Here is a 24,748-nt window from a genome sequence, read left to right as displayed (position 1 = left end):
CATTTATTGTTATTTGTTTTTAGATTGTATACATTTCAAGCTCTTGAAAAGAGGCTATTATTTCTCACTTAAATTTTTTATTCAAACCATTCTGAATGTTCAGTTCAATCTGTTAAATAGTAGTCCAATTATGTGACATAAATTGGAAGGCCAATTGTAATCCTTAGTAGTATTTTTATGATCCCTCCCTTTCCTTGATCGTTGGGTGTCTCTATAGAGTAAGTTTTGCGGTACAATTTTTTTTTTTTTTTTTTTTAATAATTTAGTGTATCACTTAAAATTTTTAATGTACCATGGGTAAGGATTGGATTCAGTGTTCAGTTGCATTGGACCTATCCGGGTTATGCCATGTGTCTACTGTTGGACATGTGTCATCATTTAGATGGGTCTAGAGCAATTGGACACTAGACTTAATCCAAGTCTATCACTTAAAACATATTCATATTGGGTTCGGTTAATATATGCCTTTAGGGTATATATTAACAATTCATTTTAAGAAAATTTTTATCAAAATTTGAAAAAGCTATTAAGAAGTTCAATAGCTTTTTTAATTTCTAATAAAAATGTTTCTAAAATGGTTTACTAACATATACCCTAAGGGCATACGTTAATAAAACCCTTCAAAATTTCGGGTTTAGAAATGATATCCTATTATTTCATGTGAAATTTTTTCCTCTATAATCGGATTGAATAAAGTACCATTGTCACAAGCCAATAACAAAGATTGAAATATTTAGTAACATAAAGTTTTTCACACAAAATATGTAGTAATTCCTGTAATTTACGTTGAAGTAGCATCACAATATGAGCCCACTGCAAATTTAGTCCGTCTGATCGACCAACTAGTGACAATGTAAATAGAAAAGATCGTGAGTTCCAGTTAGCTCAACTGGTAAAGTCTTTAATGGTTGTATAAAAGATTTGGGGTTTAATTCTCGCCTACACCAAAAACTAATTGGTATTTTGGTCTGATGATAAAAGGCTATCATTAGGAGCGGACGCTATATGTTGAAACTCTCTCAAAAAAAAAAAAAATCAATAGTTTATATCCTTGTGGGCTGGGCCCCAGTAACCACCGGAGAAACTGTTGAGATTTCTTTCGGCTCTTCTTTCTCATCTAGCTGCCTTACCTGCACAACCAATTGAATAATGATGTGCAAAGTAAGACAATGGTTTATAGACTGGAAAATTAATTTTTAAATTTCGTTTATCCTTCTTTCTTTGTCCAATTTTGATTGATCTTTTTATAAATATCAGCAACTTCTTTTCTTCTTCTTTTTTATCATTTTTTTTTTTCACACTACAGTATAATATTATGAAAACTACATTTCATAAGCTTTCTTCATCTCACCTTATAATCGAATTTTAGTAGGGGTTCAAGTGCTAACGCAGCAAGTAGTAAGGTATTCTTTATGATGTGCTGAGGTTCGAACTCCACTTCGTCAGTTATCTACTTATCCTTTTTATAAAAAAAACAAGGACTTTAATAGTTTTTGTTTTTGTTTTTTGTTATATATATATATATAAATAATAATATGACAGACGAAAATAGGATGCGCAATAAAAGGTAATGCAAGTTGTCTTGGTAATTTTCCCTCTTTCTTAAGTTCACATGTCAATCACTTAATTTAATATTTAAATTTTTACTTAAAATTCATGCTACTCATGTCTCATATATGCGCCACTTGCAATTTTTTTATTTATAATTTTTATAATCCATTTCGTTTATGAAACTGCAAATGCCGTCAAACTTGTACGGTTGAAAATTATTATATAATTTTTAGTATTACTATGAAATGGGCAATTTATATTATTTATAAATTAAAAATAATAATGTGACATCGTACAATTTCTTTATAAACTTACACAATTCTATTTTATATTTATGTAACTATATTTTTAATATAAACATAAAATCTACTATTATCAAGAGAATATTAACTCATTGGTTCCACTTTTCAAATAATCCTAAATACAATCACACATTAACCATAATACGTTCAAATTACTTAATAGGATCAAATAGGAAAAAAACCATATTCCAAACACCTAAATTTTATGTCACATTTAAAATTTAAAATACAATACAAACCCCATTATTCCTCTTTTTTTTTTTTGTACTATAATAATTACTTCTAAGTTATAACTACATATACTTTTATGCTAATACCTGTATTTTAGAGAGATTAAGCGGAATAATAAATCACCTTGTTTATAAATATTTATTCTTGTAAAAATTTTGTGTTATATATATTTAAACTTTTAAATCATGATTCATACTCACAAGCTAATGAGTTTGTTCACAAAACATATAATAATATTAATTTGAACTTAATTCTAATAGTCAATCCTACATTTGGAATTCATTTTCAAAATAAACGAATAAAAATTTGTTTAAGTCAAATTTGATGATAAATGGTTCGATTCATTTACCACATTAAAATTGAACTCTATGAAGCTTCACTTTGATTCAAATTCAATATGTTTCTTTCATTTATGACTTATTTCTTGAATTTAAGTACCTATTATATAAAATTAGAACATTGAATAGAATCGTACACACTCTACATATCTATCTTATGGAAAGAGTATGATAGCTCAAAATGATTATCTTCTTCAAATTTAACATTGAGATTCGATAGTTGCATTTCAGTAGTTTGGAGGCCATATATATGAAGATTCAAAGAAAGCAAACAGTTTATTTAACATTAACAATTATTACATCACAACGTAAAAGCAACACATAACCCAAAAAGAGAGAAACAAAAATGCTGAAAGCAACATAAGTAGTACACCAAAATAAAACACAAACAAAAACCCAAAAGAAAAACTACAAACACATTATCCATGCAAACACATTACGTGTTAACTTGTAACACATTTTAGCAATGGGGCTGAGCTTGATTGCATTTAGATGGGAGCTCCATGGCAAGGGTGGAGTTGATTCCATAGAAATTCAACAGATTGGAGTTCTTGAAAATGCAAAGGCATTGAAAGTCAGCGTTGGAGAGAGCTGAGCAACATGAAGCTGAGGGAGGAACAGGGTTTTGGCCACTCACTGATGGCTGACAGGCCTTAAGACCCTCTTTGGTCATATGGCATAAGCCCTGATTATCACCATTGGCTAACATTATTGTCTCAGACCCAATGGAAAGAGCCAACAATAATGACACAAGGACAAGCTTTTTGTATGCTCCCATTTCCCTCAATAGTATTTGCTGACTCTTAATTTGTTGGGGTTTGGAGAGTGATGGGTACGTTGGCTATATATAGTGGGCTTGGTGAGCATAACCTAAATACATGGTTTCCAAAATTTCTGCCTTTGCCCATGGAATTGTGAATTTGAATGGTTTTGGAAACTACTAGATAAAGTTTTTTTTTTTTTTAAACAAATACCAGATAGCATGTTGTAATATATACAATAAAAGTATGGACAAAGTTTAGTTACAAAATTAGTTGTAACTTAAGGCTACAAATTCACTCAATAAAATAAATATTACAACATATTTTGAAAATCTAACCGTTAAATTACATATTCTTTACGCTCTTAATACACTTGTCAAATTTTGTGTCAATCAGATATTATTTACTATATGATCTATAAGTTTATATTTTGTGCATAATTTTAAATTACAAAAACTTGCAATTTAAAAAATTTATTGATGACATAGCTATTGATTTTTAATTTTCTTGAAATTTTACAAGCATGAAGGATTTAAGAAGAAGATATAATCCAATGGTGGATTTGTCAAAATTCACCTCCAATAAAAAGATATTGAATAAAGTTGTAGTTTAAGACTACAACTAATTTTGTAATTAAATTTTATCCTAAAAGTATTATATTTACGTAAAAATAATATTACATAAATCACAACTTGTCAACTTTTTTTTGAGAAATCACGGTAAGCAATACATCGTAATATGTTCATTAGTGTGGAAAGAAGTATTGGAAAACTGTGAATGAGGGCTTCTAATTAAGGCAGCAAAATTAATAGGTCTAATTAATAACATTAAATAATATATTTCACTTTTTAAGAAATATAGAGGTGGTTCAACAAAAGTGATTTATTTATGGAAAATTATTGAATACTCCGAGAGTACCATAAATATAGCGAGACCCATAATTCATGTGAGAAGGGAAAGTACACGTTTATGGTACTCTGGAAGTACCCAATAATTATCCTTAATTTACATAAAAGTGATATTACATTAATCATAACTCGTCACTTCATTAAATTATTTATATAATTTTTTTTTTCCTTTTATCATTGTTTGATTTATTTTCTTTTTGCTGAATTGTCATTATCATTGTTACTAAAAAATAGTATAAGGCTCGTGATCACAGAGTCTCACAGCGAACTCTAGGAGTTGGCAAGAATTGGCAAATACCAGGGGCCGAGTCACGGGCATACCTTGGTGTGGTGTAAAGAGACTGGAGAGAACTTATATTGGGATTTAGTTGTTTAAGTACTATAGTTTATGGAAGGTTTTTTTGTATGATGGCATGTGAACCTTTAAAGCGACAAAACCCATGCATGTGCCTTTTTCATTTTTATTCTTTGATTTTTTTTTATGGGAAAGTTTGGTGATGAAGTGTTACTTGGAACAAGAACGTATACAAGCCAATGAAATGGAAAACTAGGTGGAATTCCATACTTGAAATTTAAGTCGTGCAATTGTCCTTTTTGTTGCTAAAAACTTGGAAATGTAAATATGTGATAAGATGGTTATTAACTCCTAATAATTTTTATTTTTATCTATTTTAAGTGTAAAGGTAGAGCTTTTTAGCACAACTGCATTGGACACAATGCAATCTAATAATGAATTTGTTAAAAATACATATAATAAAAAATTATTAAGCAGTATAATATTAATAAAATGTTAATTAATGTTGCACATAGCTAATTACTAACAGCCGTACACACAATTTGTAAAATTGTGTTTTCAAAACATGAATTCAACATGTGTTTACATACACACTATGTGTGATAATCATTATCCATAAGAAATTATATAATATCTTACCTAAATCACTTAAAAAACAAGGTAGTGATTGTCGAAATCGGATAAAAGGAAGGGTAAAACTAGCCAGATGTTTCTGAAATTGAATATGAGCAAGATATATAATCAATTTGAAAGGGGCCATCTAAACAAATGATGGACTACTTACATCAAAGATCCATTACCTTCCTTTTCTTTTTTTCTTCTTCTTCCCTCTAGAGGGACAAATAAAACTGCTGAGAAAGGCTAAACCTAAAAGGATAATTTGGGGTAGTAATATATAGGGGAAGTCTTGAACTAATTAATCTCCCGTTTGTAGCTGATAAGCTTCTTTTTTGCAGGACTGCTATACATGGGGGAATGCCAAGGCATTCTAAATATTCAGCGGATATAGTGTTGTTTTTAAGCAAGAATACCCCACCTCACATTACTCTTTCTCTAAAACAAAAGAGAGCATAGACAAAGTTGCAAGACTAGAAGGAGAAATTATTATTCCAAAAAAGGCGTGAGGTATTGAGTAAAGTTATAACTCGTGCAATCCTACCTTATTTTATGAGTTGCTTCAAGATTCTAAATAATCTATGTGCAGAGTGAATGAGTTACGAATATAATATAACTTCAAATTGCAAAGTACAATTTGATAGTGCTAAGTTTGGGGAATCAATGTTGCTGGCATTGGGGTATTCTCGCAGTTGTGCTTGATCATCAAGCAATGTCATAGTGTTAAATACTATAAGATAAAGAGAGAATTGTAAAGATTGAGAAAAAGCGGAAGTAAGATAAAATGAATACAAGAGTCATGTGGTTCAGCTTGATAAGCTATGTTCAAAGAGAAAGTCTTTAGCTGCAACATTTTTACTATGCTCAGTTGTGTGTTACAAAGAACCCTAGTAGGGTACATATATAAGGGTTAGGATTAACCTTACTTGGGCCTACACTTGGGCCATTGCACATAAACCTATTTTTTTAACACAGACTTGTAGCCGCTTTAAGTCAAATACCCGTGGGAAGGGACAATGAGGAAGCAAAAGCTGTCAACAAGGCAATAGGTTTTTCTAGAGAAATAGATTGCCAGATTCATCAACTATTATTCAGCACACATTTCGGAAAAGCCTAACCTCTCCAGAGTAGGTCACTTGCTCAAGGATCCATAATAGGACGCCAAATACTTTAGGAGGGGTGGTGTTATAAATTTATATGTACAAGTTAAGGGTGTAACAAAGTAGCAAATGTCTTAGCTTTAGGAGCCTAATCCTAACATATATTATTAGAGATTTGGTTGGAGGAAATTCCCCATTTCATTGAAAGACATATTGTCGAAGATGTATTACATTTATAGAAATGAAATAGAATTTTTATTATTTCGATAAAATAAATAAATAAAAATTGTAGACAAAATGCTTAAAAGGTTCACATTATCCATGTAATCAAGGGAAAAACAAAATAAAATCTCAGAAAAATATTTGTTTTTCTTTATAACAAGAAATGCTTTTTAGTTTCATCAATTAAGCTTCAACCTTAATTTAAATAAATGTTTTTAACTCATTAAGTCAATAATTAAGCATGTCTTTAACACCAGCCAGCACAAGCAGCAGTTTTTTATGAAAAAACTGAAATATATATATGATTTTATTGTGTTTAACTCGTCTAATTTTTTTGAAATTAAAAAATAAAAGTCTAAATTTGTTCATTAATGAATCTGTTAAAGATTTAACTATTAAACTAACATATTCAAATTGTTGTGTTGGCCCTTCCAATAATTTATACAATGAATAAAGTTAAAATAACTCCTGATTTTGTTAAGAGTATTCTTCTAACTTAACTCATATTTTTCTGTGTTTTCAACAAAAACATCTATTATTCAAAAAAAAAAAAAAAATGTTGTAGCTATCGAATTATTACAAATATGATTCTTAATAATATTTTAGAAAATGTGATACGAAGTTGCCATCCCCATTTCAGTAAATTGGACAGCTTGATTCAAATGATTAAATCCTCATAAATTCACAGCAAAGCAAAGCCTAATAAAAACAACATATCAGGATAACAAAAGCATAGAGAAGCACAATAGCACTGGATACCCCCTGAGTCTCTGACAGTCCGTAACTCCCGCACACCACGTTAAGACATTGGAGTTTTTGATGGGGCTCCATGTTGAATTATCGATGTTGCTTATATTTATTTACGAGAACAATTACATTCACAACATTTTTATAATATTTTTATTACAAATATTAGGTGATGAATTATTATTACCAGTTATAATTTGATTACTTTTTTGCTCACCGATAACAACATGTCACTTAGTATTTTTTTGTGAAAATATTTTGAAAATGTTATGAACATGTAATTTGTCATTAATTCTTTGAATTATTGGGATGTCATGAAAATAATTAGAGTTTTCTTATGGACAAAATTAATCGTTTTCATGATCCTCATCCACTTAATTGTATGTGACGTATCCTATATTTTATCTTGTTAAAGTTGTAAACTGTCATCATCTTGATACACAACGATTACGTTATCAGTCAAAGTCCTAATACAACAACATTTTCCTGTAGTTGGTCTACTATAATAAATAAGACATAAAAAATCCTTAATTTTTTTCTCTAGGTTTTTGTTTTTGATTTCGTTCTCTAAAAAGTGCACCACTTCTTGTTTCGTCAATGAAAAAGAAAAGACATGAGGCATTTTTTATGTTCCCCAGTTAAAGAACAAAATTTAAATGGCTACATCTAAGGAGATCCTTTTTTTTTTTTTAATGAGAATTTTCTTAACATATCAAATTATAGTTTTTTTTTTTTTTTTTTTTTTTTTTTTTTTTGGAGAAACAAACAAACACAAAAAAGAGGAAAAGGCATTGTAATACAAAGATACATTACAACTCCACTCAAAAGTCATAATAACTTTTAAGGGAGAATGTAACAAATTATAATACCAAATTATAGATTGATATTACTACCATTTTTGTTATTATAAGTCAAACATTTATTTCCTTTATGGTTAAAACATATCTTATGTGTTTCTTTTTTTCTTTTTCTTTTTCTTTTTTTGGGAAAAAAAAGGCTTAAGGAATTTAAATATCAATTATACACCAAATGTGCATTTCAATGCGATTTGTTGAAGGTATGGTAGAAAAAAGGGATATTTTTATTTGGGTGATTAGGTCTTTGTTTACGAGTGTCATAAGGGCATGGGTTAAAATTTAATAAATACTCACTTATGAGCCGTAATGCACACTTTTCAAAATATAAAATACACATGTTAAATTGTTAATAATTAATTGATTTACATGCATAAATTCATCGTGATTATATGTGTCTTTTTATTTACACCATTTGACTTTTTAAAAATAATTGTGTAAAACATTATTTAATAAAAAATTAAAGCATCTTAACCACTACCTTAAAGAATTTGTCGGAAAATTTTTTTCTTTCTTTTTTCTTTTCACATTAAACACATCTAAATAAGTTCAAAGAGTTCAAAGTTTTATTTTATTTTTTTTTGGTTGACTTGCTAAAAGTTTTTACTAGTAAGGAATAATTTTCTAAAAAATGTTAAAATCATAATTTTTACCACAACTTATTCATGTAGTAAGTTATAAATAATAAAATAAAAGTAGTGAATTCATAACTTTGCCACTTACAACTTGTAGTAAAGTATATCAAAAAGTGCGGTAAAAATCGTAATCATATCATTACTCCTCATTTTCTAGAGTGTTTGACATTGAGAAAATCTCTTCTTTTTTTTTTTTTTTTTTTCTTGAAACCAGAGAAAATCTCATTTTGAGTTCAAACTTCAAAATTCAAAGTCCATGCTTATCATTAAAACCTAAATAATTGCCACGTATTCAATCAAAACCCACCATAAAGTCGAGTAGATCATTTTTAATGTGATTGGGGCCAAAAAATAAAAACAAAAAGAAAAGAAGAAGTAAATAAAGTTCACGGAAATTAATGAAAGATAATCATATCAAAGGTTTGAAAAATTCATGAGTGTCTCGTTAAGGAAAGCAACATAATCGGGGAGCGTTATAAAGCACGTGACGGGAAAAACTCATTTGACGTAGCGTGGAATCATTTTCAGCTGGAAACCAATGAGTCACCGACACGTATAGTTTTGGTAATACGTGTCAGCTGTAGGCTGGTGATTTTAGCAGTCCCGAGACCCCGCAACGCGAGTGGGTCGGACCACCACGCGGGTACTGCATGCTGTCAGCTGAGCTCATCCTGTCTTCTGAAAACGACAAGCAGCTTTGTTTTTCCTAGTCCTCCAAGGAGTCTCCACTACCAAAAACACCCCTTGCTTTAACCTATATTACAAAATGGCAATTATTTTATAAGGATACGGCTTTGGTTGAGTGCATTAGTGCTGTAAAAGTATTTAATACACGTGTTTATATTGAATCCGGTTGAGTGCAATAGTGCGTGGAACCAATACGATATAGACATGTAAAAATGGACATCAGTTTGTATGATATCGAGTTTAGTGCATTTGATTCATTGGATTGAAGCTTAACTTTTTTTTTTTTTTTTAATTTCCTTTTTTGTTTTGAGAGATTTGTTTTATTTATTTATTCTTTTTGTGTATATTATATGGTGTTAACAAAAGTGAGAATGGCTCATAAAACCCAAAATGACAAAAACATAAACAATATCACATTTTTTTTGTTTGTTTATAATTTTGGATAGAATTGAAAATAGTTTTAAGCAATTATGAAAAAGAGTAAGGCTTGGATCTAATGCCATGTGAATTGGATCTATTAGGGTATGGATACGTGTCACTTTTCTAATTGGTCTAAAATCTAATGTATAGGGCCACTTGATGCACTAAGAAGAAAAATCTTTTATTTTTTGGAAATAATAATAATAACCTATTTAAGGAAAAAAAAATTATTTAGTTTTTCCATTGGGTTGAATACATGGTTATTCTAACAAATACAAGTAAATCTTTGTAAGTTTTAGGTACTATGTGTGTGTTTAGGTTCACTTATATTGCGTTGCGTTTTGTTCCTGCGTTTTGGTTCTTTTTTTTTTTTTTTTTCCACGCGTTTTTAGAGTATTGCGGTTACTGTTCATTGAACAGTAACTGCAAATGTTGACTTTCTGCCGTGAACAGTGCATATATGCACTGTTCACGGACCCACAAATTTCATTTTTTATCAATTTTTTCATTAAAAATGGGTCCCACAGTACTATTCACACATTTAAAAATTATTTTGCTACAGTGTTTTCAGTTTTTAATTTTCAGTTTCAGCAAAATAAGTTCTATCCAAACACACCCTATGTGTACTCCTTAAAAATAGCTATTGATAAGAAATATGTTTGATTTTTTCATTAGTTAGGAGGAGCACATGACTATCTTCTCATTCTATATTATATAAATTCTTAAAAAGGAAGTTTAGATATGTTTTCGGCTAATTTTAAAACTTTATTACTTACTTCTTGTCATATGAATATTAAGAGAAATTATAAGATCTATATGGTGAACAAGTAACGTGGTCTACCATTCCACTAAAAAACTTCCACCTATTTAAAATTGTTGGTTAGAAAATTTTTTTAAACAGAAATTAATTACTAACTCAGCAATTTAAAATAAGTAGAAGTTTTTTGGTGACGTGGTCCACCAAAGGACTCTATAATTTCTCGAATATTAGGTAATCTCAACACTAGTATTAAATTTGCTCTCTTCTCAAAAAAAAAAAAAAATTAAGTTAAATTTACTTTATATGCACACATGTATACATACATAAATATGAATATATAAATATATATATATATATATATAATTGGTTTTATCTCTCTGTTACGTATGTCACTCATATACTCACCAATAAACAGATATTATTATGGTAAATTTGGTATTAGAAACGACAACTTCTACTAAAATACAGTTTTTTTATACGTATGTTATACACTTTTTTTGTTTTTTTGACAAATTTGAAACTAAACGTATTTCTTACGTTAATCATGTGTATTATTGTAATTTGATAAAAAGATACTTACAGTTATAGCCTGTATGTGCAAAATGATTTCTTGGCAACCAAGTAACTATTTGAGTTTCAAGATAAGTATAAATAGAGTCAGATAATTCAGCTACAAATATTCAACTCTCTAGCTTGGCAGTCAAATTGTTCCTTTCAGGTGGTGAGTTTGCTGAGTGCTATCGAGTTACTTTGATTACCATACTTCAAGAACTACAATCTCAATCAGGTAATATAATTTCTCATCATTGTTCTTGCACAATAGCCAGCATATACCATTGTATATATACCATTCCAATCTCCATTTTTCATTTTCCATATGATTTCTTCTTAGAACATTCATGCAATCATGCTACATGAAGCTACTTGGTTTTCTGGTAGTGTTTAAAAAAAAATTTTAAAACTAAATAAAAAATTATGGGGTTTGGTTTTCAACCATCTTAGAATCATTTTAAAGTTAAAAACATGTAATTTTTTTTAAAAAAAGACAATGCTTGTGAAGCTATAGAACATTAAGGTATTTCTTGCAAATATCTTTTATCAATCCCTTGAAGCCTTCTGAATCTTTACCTATTTGTTTCTTCAAAGCTTCACAATAAGTGTTCCATAAAAACAGTATCAAAAAGCTTGATTTGTGTGAACTCCTCTTCACTCACCATATGCAAAATTAAATAAATCTTTAATTGTGTTCAGACTACAAAATTACAGAGCAATGCAATTGGTTTTTTGGTAATCTGACAGAACCTTTTACAGCCTTTCAAACTGGGCCCCTAACTTTTTTTTGCTAAACTTTCAAACTGGGCCCCTAACTGAGTGACTTCATTGACAATTCATTCATTTACGGAATTATGATAAAGACTACGTTTCTACAAAAGTAGATAGGAGAATAATTATTATGTTAAAGCGGCAAACTTTTATTTCAATTTAGTCCTCTCTTTTTACCACCAATTTAGTCAGTTTTAAACATCTTGTAGTTATATCATAAATAATTATTTATGAGAAGTACAAATTTAATGAGTTATATCATAAATAATCATAACTTTTTTGTAATAATTGATTCACCTAAGCTTTTCAAGTGAAATAAATTTATTACTATTATGCTTTTTTTATTTAGATACAATAGCATTTAAATAGTGACTACATCATGATGATTGTTTTTGTGGATTCCACTTTAACTTAACTTATAACGACATTTCTTATCAAATAACATAATTGGCTTCCAATCACATCTATACCAAAAGAAGAAACTAATTAGCATTTTTGTATGATACTGAATAGAAATCATCTTAAAGTGGACAAATAGTTCCATTGTAGCTAATTGGAAGTTTGGAAAGCACCATTCTTTTTTATACATGAAAAAAAAAATTAGGATGTGGGAGGTTTATTACCTTTTTATTTATCTGAAATAAAAATTTTATTCTAGTTTAAGCTTATGTGTGTGAAGCAACCTCTTGAAAACTTGAATCTCGATTCTTATCTCTCACTCTACAAATACTTGTACTTGTAGAATAACCGTCACATCAAGAATGCGCATGCTGCTCGTTATCTCCCACTCTATAAATACTTGTACTTGTAGAATAACCGTCACATCAAAAATACGCATACTGCTCGTTATCTTTAATGACCACTGCCTATGATAATTTATCCTTTCATTAATAACTATGTTTTACTCATATCAACGCGTTTGTATTCTTCTATATGTTACTAACCAAAGTCTTGGGGCAGAAGTCTTTTACCACCTTTACCTTTTTCTCTCTTTGCGCCACCTCCCCCATATCTCTTTGGTAACCGTTGCTTTTCGCGTTAAAACTGTGAAGGCAGAGAGAGAGAGAGAGAGAGAGAGAGGGTGTTCTTCTAGAGAGAGAAAGACACATAGATTGCTTCCCGCGTTTTACAATGTCCAACTCTCTCTCTCTCTCTTTCTCTCTCAATTTTCTCATGCGTGCAAGCTATGCTTAAAGAGTCTCCAACTCCACCACCCCCCACATATTCATTGGTCCTTAACAGTTTTAATTCTCTTTAAGCTTCTTCATTCTTCATTCACCTCAAGTTCTTCCACGCCTTGCTAGCTTTTTTATTTTATTTTATATATATTTCATTCAAAAAAAAAACCAACCCCATCACTTATCTATTTCAATCATTTTCTTCCTTGGTTCTAAGACTTTTCTACTTTAATTACTTGCCCAAGTTCCTAATTCTCTCTGGGTCTTATCCATTCTGGTCAGTTTCAAAGTCTTTCGAATCTTATGAAGGTCTTTTGTGGTGATAAAGTTGCCAACCTACTGTGAAGGTCCTGTGTATCAAGTCTACAAATTTTTATAGTTTGGTGAATTGGGTTTGTTCTAATCTGAATACATATTGTATTTATTAGAAGGAAAGCTGGGGTAGGATTAAAATATCTCATCATATATCTTTTCATAGAACTGCACTCGAAATTGGATTTTTATTTTCTCTCTTGCCAAGGAATTTGTTTGATAAGTTCATGTCTTTTACATAGAAGTTTCGCTCCTGCAAAGAAAGAAAGGTAAAAAGCTTGTTGCTTTTAAGGATTAAATACAAGGGGTTTTAGAAAACAACTTCAAGGATTGGCAAAGTTTCTATATTGAATCTGGTTTTGTTCTTTTTCTTGGTTTGTTTAGCTCTGAGTTAGCTGACCCCAAAATTTTGAGACTAAGACTTGATTGTTGTTATTGTTTAGCTTTAAGCTGAAGGTATGGGAGGCCATATGAGCAAGAAGACCCCTGAAACATCCTCTGCTATCAATCTCAATACCAGCTTACAGTACACAACCGAATTGAATTCTTATGAAGCTGCTTGCAGGCTTGATGCAGACTTGCAGTCCTTTGACACCACCCTCCAAGAACGTACTAACCAAGTCATCAACACTCTTGCAGTTGGGGTTGAAGTTCGAGCCCTTTCCTTTGATTCTTTGAAGGAAGTCACAGAATGTCTCTTGGAAATGAACCAAGAGGTTGTTAAAGTTATCTTGGAATGCAAGAAAGATATTTGGAAGAATCCAGAACTGTTTAAGCTTGTGGAGGAGTACTTTGAGAATAGCTTGAAAACTCTAGATTTCTGTACAGCATTGGACAAGTGCCTAAAGCGAGCTCGGGATAGCCAATTGCTTATTCTTGTCGCACTTCAACAATTTGAGGAGGAAACTGAATTGGGAGGGAATAGGTATGTGAAGACTTTGCAGGAGTTGAAGAATTTCAAGGCTGCTGGTGACCCTTTCACTCTAGAATTCTTCCAAATCTTTGAGTCTGTGTATAAGCAGCAGATGCTAATGCTTGAGAAGTTGCAACTGCAAAAGAATAAGCTTGATAAAAAGCTTAAGTCCATTCATGCTTGGAGGAAGGTTTCAAGTATAATATTTGTTGCTACCTTCACTGCTGTGTTGATTTGCTCAGTTGTAGCTGCAGCTATGGCTGCTCCACCTGTTGCAGCGGCTTTGGCTGCCGCTACTTCTATCCCAGTTGGCTCAATGGGAAAGTGGATTGACTCTTTGTGGAAGAACTATGAAGATGCTTTGAGAAAACAGAAGGATGTAATTAGCTCAATGCAAGTTGGTACCTATGTTGCCATTAAGGACTTGGACAATATCCGAGTTCTCATTGACCGGTTGGAAATTGAGATTGAGACACTTCTGCAGAGTGCAGATTTTGCCATTGAAGAAGATGCTGTGAAGATTGCAATACAAGAGATTAAGAAGAAGTTGGGAGCGTTTATGAAAAATGTTGAGGATTTGGGGGTGCAAGCTGATATTTGCAGCCGGGACATTCGGAGGGCAAGAACTGTGGTTTTGCAAAGGATCATAAAACATCCCAACAACTAAATATGATCCTTGGTGCACTTTCTGCCTGCTGGTGATTGCTTTTATGTTAGAAAACTGTTTGATACATTTTATGTTTCGTGACAATGATAATGATGATATATTCCTTCATTCTTATAGATTGTATCATGAATCCATGCGATTGGATTCGTGTTCAAGACATTAATTTCTTTCTGGTATTGAATTTCTTTTTCTTTTTCTTTTTTAATTTTATTGATGTCACCAATGTTCCATTGTTTTAGTTTCTGGCTTCATTGTCCTGGTGAATCCGTAAATGTAATTAGACAATGAAAGGAAATGTGATTGATGTGTTTTGAAAAATTACAAATTTCTTCCTTGTCACCCGGCCAAAACGACGAACATCCTTTGTTATCATGTTGAACCTGAAAAGGTTTCGTAAGGAGACAGGATGAAAAATGGTTTCTCAGGAGCTAGCTCAATATTGGAACACCATTGGAAAACAAAGAGTAGCCTTAGGGTAAAAGAAAAAGCAAAACCCAAAAGGCCAACATTCTTTTTTCTTTTCTATTCTTTCATTTTTTATTTCTTCATTTTCTAGGAATTCAAACAGAAATAAAAACTAAGTTTCAAATCAAATTGCATTCAGTTGTTACCATGGTGGAGAACAAGATTATAAGCAATAGTTATAACTTATAAGTTCTTTGTTTATAGCTTTATTCCTCTCGTCTTTAAATGACCTCGAGCTAATTGTTTCAGGTTTCAGTCCAGAAATAAGTAAATAAATTTCAGTGAAAGCTCCTGACATTTGATTGAAAATTCAGTTCAATAAAGTCATCGTTGAGAAATATCCATGTAGACCCCGTCCATGAACCATAACCCTCAACTTTCTTCTACTATAAACTATATTAATGGTTGAGTAGAGGAAAAATATTGTTCCAGCATTCAATTAATTAAAAAAGAAGATTTTTTGTCCTACGGCTGTGCTCTTTCTTTTCCCACGTTTTTATTCTACTTGACATCCAAATGTAATTATTGTATTGTTTAATAATTAGCATTATTTTAAGGGCCCCAATTTGCTAAACTCGTCAAACCAAAACTTTAGTGAAAGCAAGAATACATGTAGGTACAGCAAATCATTACAGATAAAGTTTTACATTTCCCATTGCGAGTGTTTGCTGAAACTTCTGCCCAAAATATTACATAATGCATGCACTGTGGAATCAAGGTGATGAATATAAATTCAATCACCAATAGTTAAATTCAGGGACAAAAATGTATGATCATTAAGTGAATCTGGCTTTGGTCACATACAGTTTTACACATATGCATCTGAAGAAGAACATCAATTTGTGGACCCTTAGTGATGGAATCACCTTTAACAAAGGCTGTCCACCAACTATACTTGAGAAGAAAAACCTTAACCTATGGGCCCAAGCCCTGTCATAATATTACAATAACAGATCTCAATTTGGAACTTTTTGACAGTGCCTGCTCAATACATATGTAAGTTACAAGTAAACTAAGCTTTCAAAAGGCCAACAATTGGCAATGGTCGAATATTGAAGTAGGTTGCAGATGCCAGATAAGCACACACCAAAGATACATACATTTTGAAGAAGAAGGATGTGAAAAAGGTGAGGTACATACAAAAGCTGATCAAGGCAATTACTGCCACACAATTAACGAGGCACTTCACCGTGGAGAGGTCCCCTTCTGTTCCTTGATGAGGAAAATGGCCTTCAGTATAAAAATTTGAAAGCAACTGGTCCTTGAGACGATATGTATCCATCAGCCAACTGGAAATCTCATCTTCAGATGTAGGGATATCATCAAGACGGATGCGTCTAACATGAATATGAACTTCAGAAGGGTCTACTCCATAGACATTGTCCATGAAAGTTGGACAGCGATGCTTGTAGGCAATGGTTACATCATAAACTGCAGTAAATACAAATACATTAAGATAAGAAACAGTTACTACGTGAAAGTCAACAAGGATGAATTGCTAAATTAAGAATCAAGTGAGTAAGAGTTCAAATTGTTAGTAGTTTCCTTTCATATGGAATGCTGACATAAGTGAGTATTCAACCCCTCACCTCCAAATAAAACCCTGGTTTTAGATTAGAGTAAATAACATACAAAACCATTTATTTTCACTTCAATATTGTAATTTCCATTAATCCTTCATTTTTAACAGGGAAAAAATACCACCATGAAAGTGATAGCATTCAATAAGCTTAATAATTGCAGAAAATTGATCCCAAAAACACATATAAAGCGCAACCACCACAAAGCATGCATGGATCTTGTAATGTTGAGAATTTCAAATATTGTTGCATACTGAGCGCATCATTTCAAATGTTACAAAAAAAAATTTCAGGATGTAGAACCTATGCTTCATGCATTTTTTTATTCACTCCTGCCAATTGTAATCAACAAAATCCACATCATTTGCTTTAGAACCTCTAGATTTTGTAAGTACTTTTACGCCTATTACACGTTTGAAAGCAAAAAAATTTTAAAAAAAAACAAACAAACAAACTTTCAGGAACCAGTAGCAACACTATGAATTATTTCATGGACTAGGAATGAAAACATGATAGATCACCCAAATGCAAGGCCAGCAAAATAACATATGACTTTTGCTCAAATATGGAGAATTATAACAAGTAAAAAGTGGATGCAACCAGCATAGATATGGACAAATAAGACAACCTGCATCCAAACTGCCCCTCAACTCTTCCAAGCAGGCACAGAAGCCCTTTGTTCTTGGAAGCAACACATTTTTAAGGATGGGTAAGCCTTTTTCAGCAGCATATTTTTGATTTCGAATGCATTTCTGTTCACTGCACAAAAGAGTTGGAGGAAACCAGACATTAGAAGATGATAGGACTCAGGAAGCACAATTTCGATCACGAAACATTTTATACTGTTGGCCCAAAAAGGATGAAGTTGCCATATACACATGGAATGCACAATCGATAGTCAGTTCCACAGCATAAACAATTAAACATCCCTAGAATATCCACAAAATCTTCATACACACACAACATGTAAACATTTACTGATAATATTGGCTCTCATGTAAACATCAAAAGGCGAAAGAATAAGAAATCAAAGTATTACGTGTAATCTGTGCCTTCTGGGAAAAGAGCAAGCCAGAGGGGATCTTGAGGATCTTTAAATGTTGAAAGCATTTGGCGCATGGTAGATTCATCAACCTCCCACTTCCTCTCCACTGAGATGAACTCCAATATGTGAAATCCCCAACCAAACACTGGTAGTTTCATCAAACTGCTCTTAAGAATATATTTTATGTATCCCTGGCGTCCCTTCCGCAATGCAAGGTCCCACAAGTACATCCAATCAACCTCAGTTCTATGGTTTGCAATAAGCAAAACACGTTCCCTTGCAGGAACAGTTTCCCCAGAAAAGAAAACTTTTGTCTTGTTTATCTTTTCAAAGAGAAAAGGCCACAAAGCTAGCCAAGCACCAAAGAAAAAGGACGTTGTTTTCCTGCTGTAATGTATGCTAAAAAGTCGCAACATAACAGCACCCATAAAGCCAAAAAACACTAACATCATGAATGCTGTTGAGAGCAGCACCAGTAAACACATTAAACCTCTACACATCCTTAGTGGAGTTAAATCACGGTGCCTTCTTCCCTCACTTGTACCTAGATGGTTTTGATATTCCATGTGGTCTCAAACTTAGCTACAACCTCCCCGTCCAATGTGGGTGCACCACGAGTCTTAGATAACTTGCCTACTTAAGATGTTCCTAGTGGTGACAGCTAATGTAAAATTCCTCACAGGAGGTGAATTCCTGAAAAAGTTCGCTACTGCATCAGCACAACAAATGCACGTAAGAAAGTTATCTGTGGAACTGGAGGAATCAGAACACTATAAGTTTACCCTGCAGAAAGAGAGCCAGGAAGAGACTCAGCAATCACATGTCATTTAACATAAATATGTGTGGTAAGGTCAGGAAAAAAAAATGTTAACAGAGCCTAATCATGTGCAATGATATGCAGAAAAACTGAGAAATTCATTAGCATCAAATAGCAGCAAGAACATTTGCTTATGTATAGATTTCATACAAATAAACTCAAGGGAATGTGACTCGCAAAATTAATAAATTACTAAAACTACATAGCCAGTTTTATGGAAAAGGAAGTTTAGTGAAAATGAAGAAGCAGGTCTTAGAACTATTCTAATGGTAAAATGGTGCATACTTCCCATACCTGGCAGTAACCCCTTTTGGATTGGGTTATACTAGAGACTAGGAGGTACTAAAGCAAGTGCACGAGAAAAAAAAATGATATAGTGTAAAGGAGTGTCGAATTAAGTTTTGGTTTACATTTTGATTCCAAGTAGGACAGTGTATTGGTGCATTTTTCTTCCTATGAATTGCAACAAGTCTATAAAAAAATTGAAAACTATTGTGCTCCATCAATTATCCTCGAGTAACACATATATGGAGAAGTGCCACTTCCCAACAAGAAGGCCAAGCCCATGACAAAAGCTAGTATTACTACACATTGAAGTATTTTGAATAAGCTACAAAGGCAAATCAAATTGGATATCTAATCCTAATGGGACCCAAAACTAATTATTAAAAGACAAAGCTATTAGAGTTTCACACTCAATTGTCAATTAATTAATCCCTTTGTTTCCAAAACCACAAGGTATCCAAACCTTCATTTAAAAGATAAAAAAGATACCCAATTATCTTATCAAATAAAAGACACGTTTTAAACTACTATAAATATATATTAACTCCAATACCAAGAAACCGCACAACAAATACATTCCTAAAATAGATAACAAAGATTACTTCTATTATTAAACTCATGTACCAAACGCAGTTAATGCAAGTATACAACAAACCAAAGAACAACGTGGTATCAATCGAAAACAACGGATCTGAACCAGATGTAATAACAAACATGTTAATGGCACGTGAGAAAAAACCTTGTTTGGTTGCTAAGAAAACAGAGAAAAAAAAAAAGTGAAGTGCTAGAAAACATGGAAAACCCAGATGAGGCATTGAGTTTTGAGTCACTTTTACTTACCCAAAACGATGAAAAGAGAGTAACTTTTTGGATCAGCTGGAGGTTCTGTGCAATGTATTGAAGATTGGAAGAATTGGGTTTCTTTGATTCTCAGCAACCAAACAAGGTTTCAAACTAAACAGTGAATGGAACTGTTTGAAATAGGAATGAGAAAGAGAGAGAGAAATGGCTTACAAAGTAGATATGGGCTTTTGATGGATCAAATTTTGTGAAGGAGAAAAAAAAACTTTTTTTTTGTGCTTCAGCAATGAACTTTGAGAGGCTGTGGAGCTATGTATTATGAGGCTGTGAATTAGAGCATGGGACAGCGTCACAGTTGCACTCAAAAAAAAAAACACAGAGAGAGAGAGAGATAATAGTACAATACTCCAACTACTGCTTCTAGACACACTAATAGATCAAATAAAATAAAGGAGGCTCTAATATGACCGACGTACCTGAAATTAAGAGTTCTGCCACAAATTTGGTGCCAGATTGTTTTTTCTTTGTTTGCAGACAAGGACTTCCCCTTTTTTGCTTCTTTTTCCTTTTTTTTTTTGGGAGAAGTTTTTATTGGAACTGGAACAACTTGTTGGGTTGAACCCACCAAAATGTAATATTTACAACTGTAAACAAGTGGTAAGTGGTAATATTTGTGGCGTAAACAAGTCGAGTTGAATATTAAAAAATTATATTTATTTATTTAATTTTATTTCGTATGTTATGTTTGTTATCTTGCCAAACAAGTTTAAGTTTGTTCACATGCTATATGATCAATTTAATCTTTTCTATAGTAAATTATTATTACATTTTTTTTTAGTACAAATGGACTATTTATACATGTGAACCTATTTATAAACTTATATAATCTATTTTTGTGTCTATATAAGTATATTTCTGTTGGTAAAAAAAAAAAAGTGTATTTCTGGACAATTATATGTACGAAAATATAAGATTATATATAATTAAATCAAGTCTCATATTCACAAACACATATTTGGCTTGTTTCCTAAACAAATGAAGAAAACTAGATAAACAAATTTTTTTTTTTTTTTTTTTTTTGTTTTTTTGCAAGTCGAGCTCAAGCTGTTCATAAATAGTTTGGTTCATTTATACTTTTATAGCCCTAAAATCTGTATCAATATATAACCAAAATCATAACTGTTTAAAATTCTTTATTTGGTAGTTCTCTTTATTTAACCTTTGAGTTAATATGCCAAGTGGCACATTGCTTAGTAATTATCTTAATCCTTTGCATTTTTGTCAAAGTACTAATTCATTATTATGTGTTAAAAGCATGAACTTTAGCCATAGTGATATAAGGTTATGCCAATTGAGCACATCTATTTTTGGTAATCCTCTTTATTTAGCCTTTTACAAACCACACCTTTGCATTATCTCGAAGTATTAATTTATTATAATGAGTTTAATTGGTAGATGCATTTATTTTTATACATTAATTAATTGATAATGAATTAATATTTTGAGATAAATATAAAAGTTTGAAGTTTTTTTTTTTTTTTTTTTAGAATCTCAAAAGTTTGATGACGTGGTTGCATTGAACTACATTGTTGAATTAATTGTCCTTAAAAAAATGATATTATTTATTTTATTACTACAATGGTCAATAAAACTATATGGTTGAAATATATTATTAACAAATTTAAAGGAAGTGCACAAGGTTTTTTTGTTTTTGATAATTGGATAAAACTATATGGTTGAAACAAATTATTGAAAAATCTAGAGGAAGTGCTAGGATTTGTTTGTTTTTGATAATTGGATAATTACAATGGGGAGAAAGGATTTGAACATTGGATACCTTTATTGTGGGTATTTCTACTAAAAAAAAACTAAATCTTCACATTTAAAAAAAAAAAAAAATTAATAGTGTTAGATTCTAAAAGTTTAAAACAATTGGCAAACCGTAAGCACAAACTTGTCTAGATATAGATCTTAGAGTCTATAGAGTTTATTAGATAATGCTCAAGGTGTTACAAGTCAGAACACAAGAACATACAAGCTGCAAAAAGAAGAATTCGAATTCAGTGAAATTTGACCGATCGAAAATTAGATCTGACTGATTGAAAATCGCAAACATGAAATTTCTGCAGAATTTTATTTTAGCTCAAACTCTGGTTAAACGTTTTGGGTTTCAAGTGAAACACTTCTACATATAAAAGGCAAACCCTAGCCACGTTTTGATAGAGTTGAAGAAGACTTGTGAGATTTGAGAGGTTTTGTAACTTCTAACTACACAAGAATTTACCGGAGCCAAAACTACAATTAAGCATTGGTAGAACATAGTTGCTGCATCAAAATCATTATTGAGGGTGATCTGAAACCTTTGAGTGGGATCTCAAAGTCAAAAGTAAGGTGGCTTGTGTTGCTATAAATCCAAGAAGAGAAGGAGTCCATGGATTCAAAACTTGCACATGGTTGTGTTAGTAAATTACTACTGGAGGTAGTATTAGATTTAGGGTCAAATCTTTTGTAAAAACTTCAATTCTCTTATAATGGATTTCGTTTACCTTGAGGATAGCTGGGTCAAATCCTCTCTAGGTTTTTACCTTGAAATGGTTCGTTTCATTGGTTTTTCTAGGTCATCATATCGTGGTGTTATTTATTTTCCGTTACTTTGCATGATATGATTTATTTGTGTTTAAATTAAATCTGAATAATTAATCTAAGTAATCACTTGGTTAATATATTAAGTGAAACAATCTGGTTTAAAGGGTCTAAATGAACAAACAAATAGTTTCAAAGGGAGAAGGAAGGGGGTGTGAATCATAAATGCCACAATTAAAAATACAAGGAGATGTTAACTAGTTGAGTTACAAAATTGGAAAGTGGATCCCATCTGGTCAGGGTTCTATTCCAAAGGGGTCCCCCCCCCCCCTGAAAAGCCTCCCCACCATCATGATTGTCCCACTAAAGGAAGTCTATAAATGGGAACCAAAGGAGTGAGAAATGGGGATTGGAAAAACAGAGGGTGAGAGAAATACATGAGAGAGAATTAAGAGGAACAACAAAAGAGAAGAAGCACATCAGTGACTGGGGGACTCTTCAGGGGATACACGGAAAGGGGTAGGAGGATACGGGCTAGACCAAAAACTCCGTCATTTGGGCCATTAGATTGGCAATAGGGGGTCTTCCCATTGTAGGAATCCCATTATCCACATTATATAAATAAATTGGGGGCTTGTTCTTAGGGCTAATGAGTCACCTTAAGGAATCAGGCTTGCACAACATGATACTATATTGTCAAGCTTGATGACGCACTGCAAATCAACATTTTTGTTTGTCTTTCCATTTTTTTGATTAGAAGTCTCCAAGATCTCAGTCTTCATTGCAAGATAAGGAGCAAACAAGGCATTTGTCAATGGAAGATCCAATAAAACCAAAAGCTACTCTTTTTTTTTTTTCCTCCACTAATGTACAATTTCACTTTTTAAAGTTTGATGTTTTTTTCATTTTGATATTTTACGCTTTAAAATTTTTATTTGATTATTTTTTCAAATTAATTTCTATTAATAATTTGGTAAAATATGACAATATATGGGTGATGAGATGGCTTAATGGACGCTACTTATTTGGTACTTAACTGTCAAACTATTAATAAAAATGAACAATTGAGTCAATTTGAAGGGTTAAAATGGAAATTTTGAAATATAAATGACTAAAATAAAAACAATCTCAAACTTTAAAAGCAAAATATGTACTTTAGTCACCAAGGGTCTCAAAACTTAATATGTTTCCAATGAATGTGTTTAGTTTCAAATCCCCCTCTCACAATTATCAAATTAAAAGAAAATTATCAAATTAAAATAAAAAAGAAGGTACTTTAGTCTCTCATCTCTTAAATTCACTCCATATTCGTTGCAATCTATCTTACATCTTATGTGAATGCTCTACGCAATGATTCATGTGATAATATATTTATCCTTTTAACTTCGTGTTACTAATTTATTAGCTATCAAATAATAGTCATGCTACATTGTTTCCTAAAAACAAAATCATGATATATTTAATGCTTACATTAGTTGTTTAAATCATATGATGAACACCTACTCATCACGTAATAGGTTGAATAATATTTCTACAAATTGACTTGGAGGGGTGTCAATTACACTTTCACTTGATCTATTCGTGATTTGAATTAGATTTTTTAGTTTATAATTTTTTAAAAACACACTTTAAGATTGTAAAGTGGTGGGTTGTGCTAATAGTGTTGGGCTGCTTCCTACTGCACTAGGCCCAAGTTTTTCTAGATAAGGGAGTTGGAACTGATTCAACTGTAACTCAATTTGGTCCGGCTTGTGCGCAAACTATGTCTGGTTTGCCAGGAATGTGCTTCCAGCAGGCAGAGTTGTTTCAGATAAATTGTGGTAGACAAACATAATAACAAAAAATAAAATATCTGGCTACTTAGTAGGAAATGACTAAATGATCCCCAAGCACAATCACAGTAATAATAATCACTTTTACAAAAAGAAAAGAACAAAAGGGAGCAAATAGTAATATGTATGGATTAATCAGAAGATGAAGAAATCAACTTAAATCTAGTCTGCAGGAGCAAAACCAGAGAGGAAAGAACGTTCATTTTCAACGCAATTAATCTCTCAAGAAAGTCCTGCTGTGGAGATTAACTACCCTGAGGGAAACGGACCTAAATGGTTGATGCACAAGGGCTCCTTTTGGTTTTGATAGAGAGCAAGATTTCGTGAGGGAGAGAGGGAATCAATCTACCGGTGCATGTCTGCAATTCTAATTCTCCCTCTATTTTCTTTCTTTCCCTCCCCACTTGTTTCTTTTCTATTTCTTAGTATCTCTTTTTGAACTCCTATTTCTTAGTTATGGTTCCCGTTCTTGCTCCCTCCTTTATTCACGGCGAGGTTTTCTTTTTATAGTGCCTGTCGTG

General features: G+C 32.0%; 2 protein-coding genes across 3 annotated transcripts; one reads left to right on the top strand and one right to left on the bottom strand.

Annotated features, from left to right (window-relative positions):
* The first annotated feature begins 11,094 nt into the window (after nucleotides 1-11,094).
* On the top strand, nucleotides 11,095-15,024 carry LOC115967480 (UPF0496 protein At4g34320-like). Of its 2 annotated transcripts, none has more exons than XM_031086579.1 (2): nucleotides 11,095-11,213; nucleotides 13,683-15,024. In XM_031086579.1, the coding sequence occupies exon 2, from the start codon at nucleotides 13,698-13,700 to the stop codon at nucleotides 14,817-14,819; it is 1,122 nt and encodes a 373-aa protein (XP_030942439.1). In that variant the 5' UTR covers nucleotides 11,095-11,213; nucleotides 13,683-13,697; the 3' UTR covers nucleotides 14,820-15,024. The 2 variants fall into 2 exon arrangements, with proteins under 2 accessions (XP_030942439.1, XP_030942438.1); XM_031086578.1 differs by lacking the exon at nucleotides 11,095-11,213 and adding an exon at nucleotides 12,819-13,508.
* Nucleotides 15,025-16,036: 1,012 nt separating this feature from the next.
* On the bottom strand, nucleotides 16,037-20,238 carry LOC115969374 (probable 1-acyl-sn-glycerol-3-phosphate acyltransferase 5). The gene is made up of 4 exons (XM_031089005.1): nucleotides 19,852-20,238; nucleotides 17,904-18,692; nucleotides 17,493-17,623; nucleotides 16,037-16,715 (listed from the first exon to the last, which is right to left on the bottom strand). The coding sequence occupies exons 2-4, from the start codon at nucleotides 18,473-18,475 to the stop codon at nucleotides 16,297-16,299; spliced, it is 1,122 nt and encodes a 373-aa protein (XP_030944865.1). The 5' UTR covers nucleotides 18,476-18,692; nucleotides 19,852-20,238; the 3' UTR covers nucleotides 16,037-16,296.
* Between the last annotated feature and the right edge of the window lie 4,510 nt (nucleotides 20,239-24,748).

This window comes from Quercus lobata, chromosome 11 (genome assembly GCF_001633185.2).
Source record: "Quercus lobata isolate SW786 chromosome 11, ValleyOak3.0 Primary Assembly, whole genome shotgun sequence".
In the NCBI taxonomy this organism is placed as follows: Eukaryota; Viridiplantae; Streptophyta; class Magnoliopsida; order Fagales; family Fagaceae; genus Quercus; species Quercus lobata.
The sequence above is the reverse complement of the archived record's forward strand: the minus strand, read 5'-3'. Positions and strand labels throughout refer to the sequence as shown.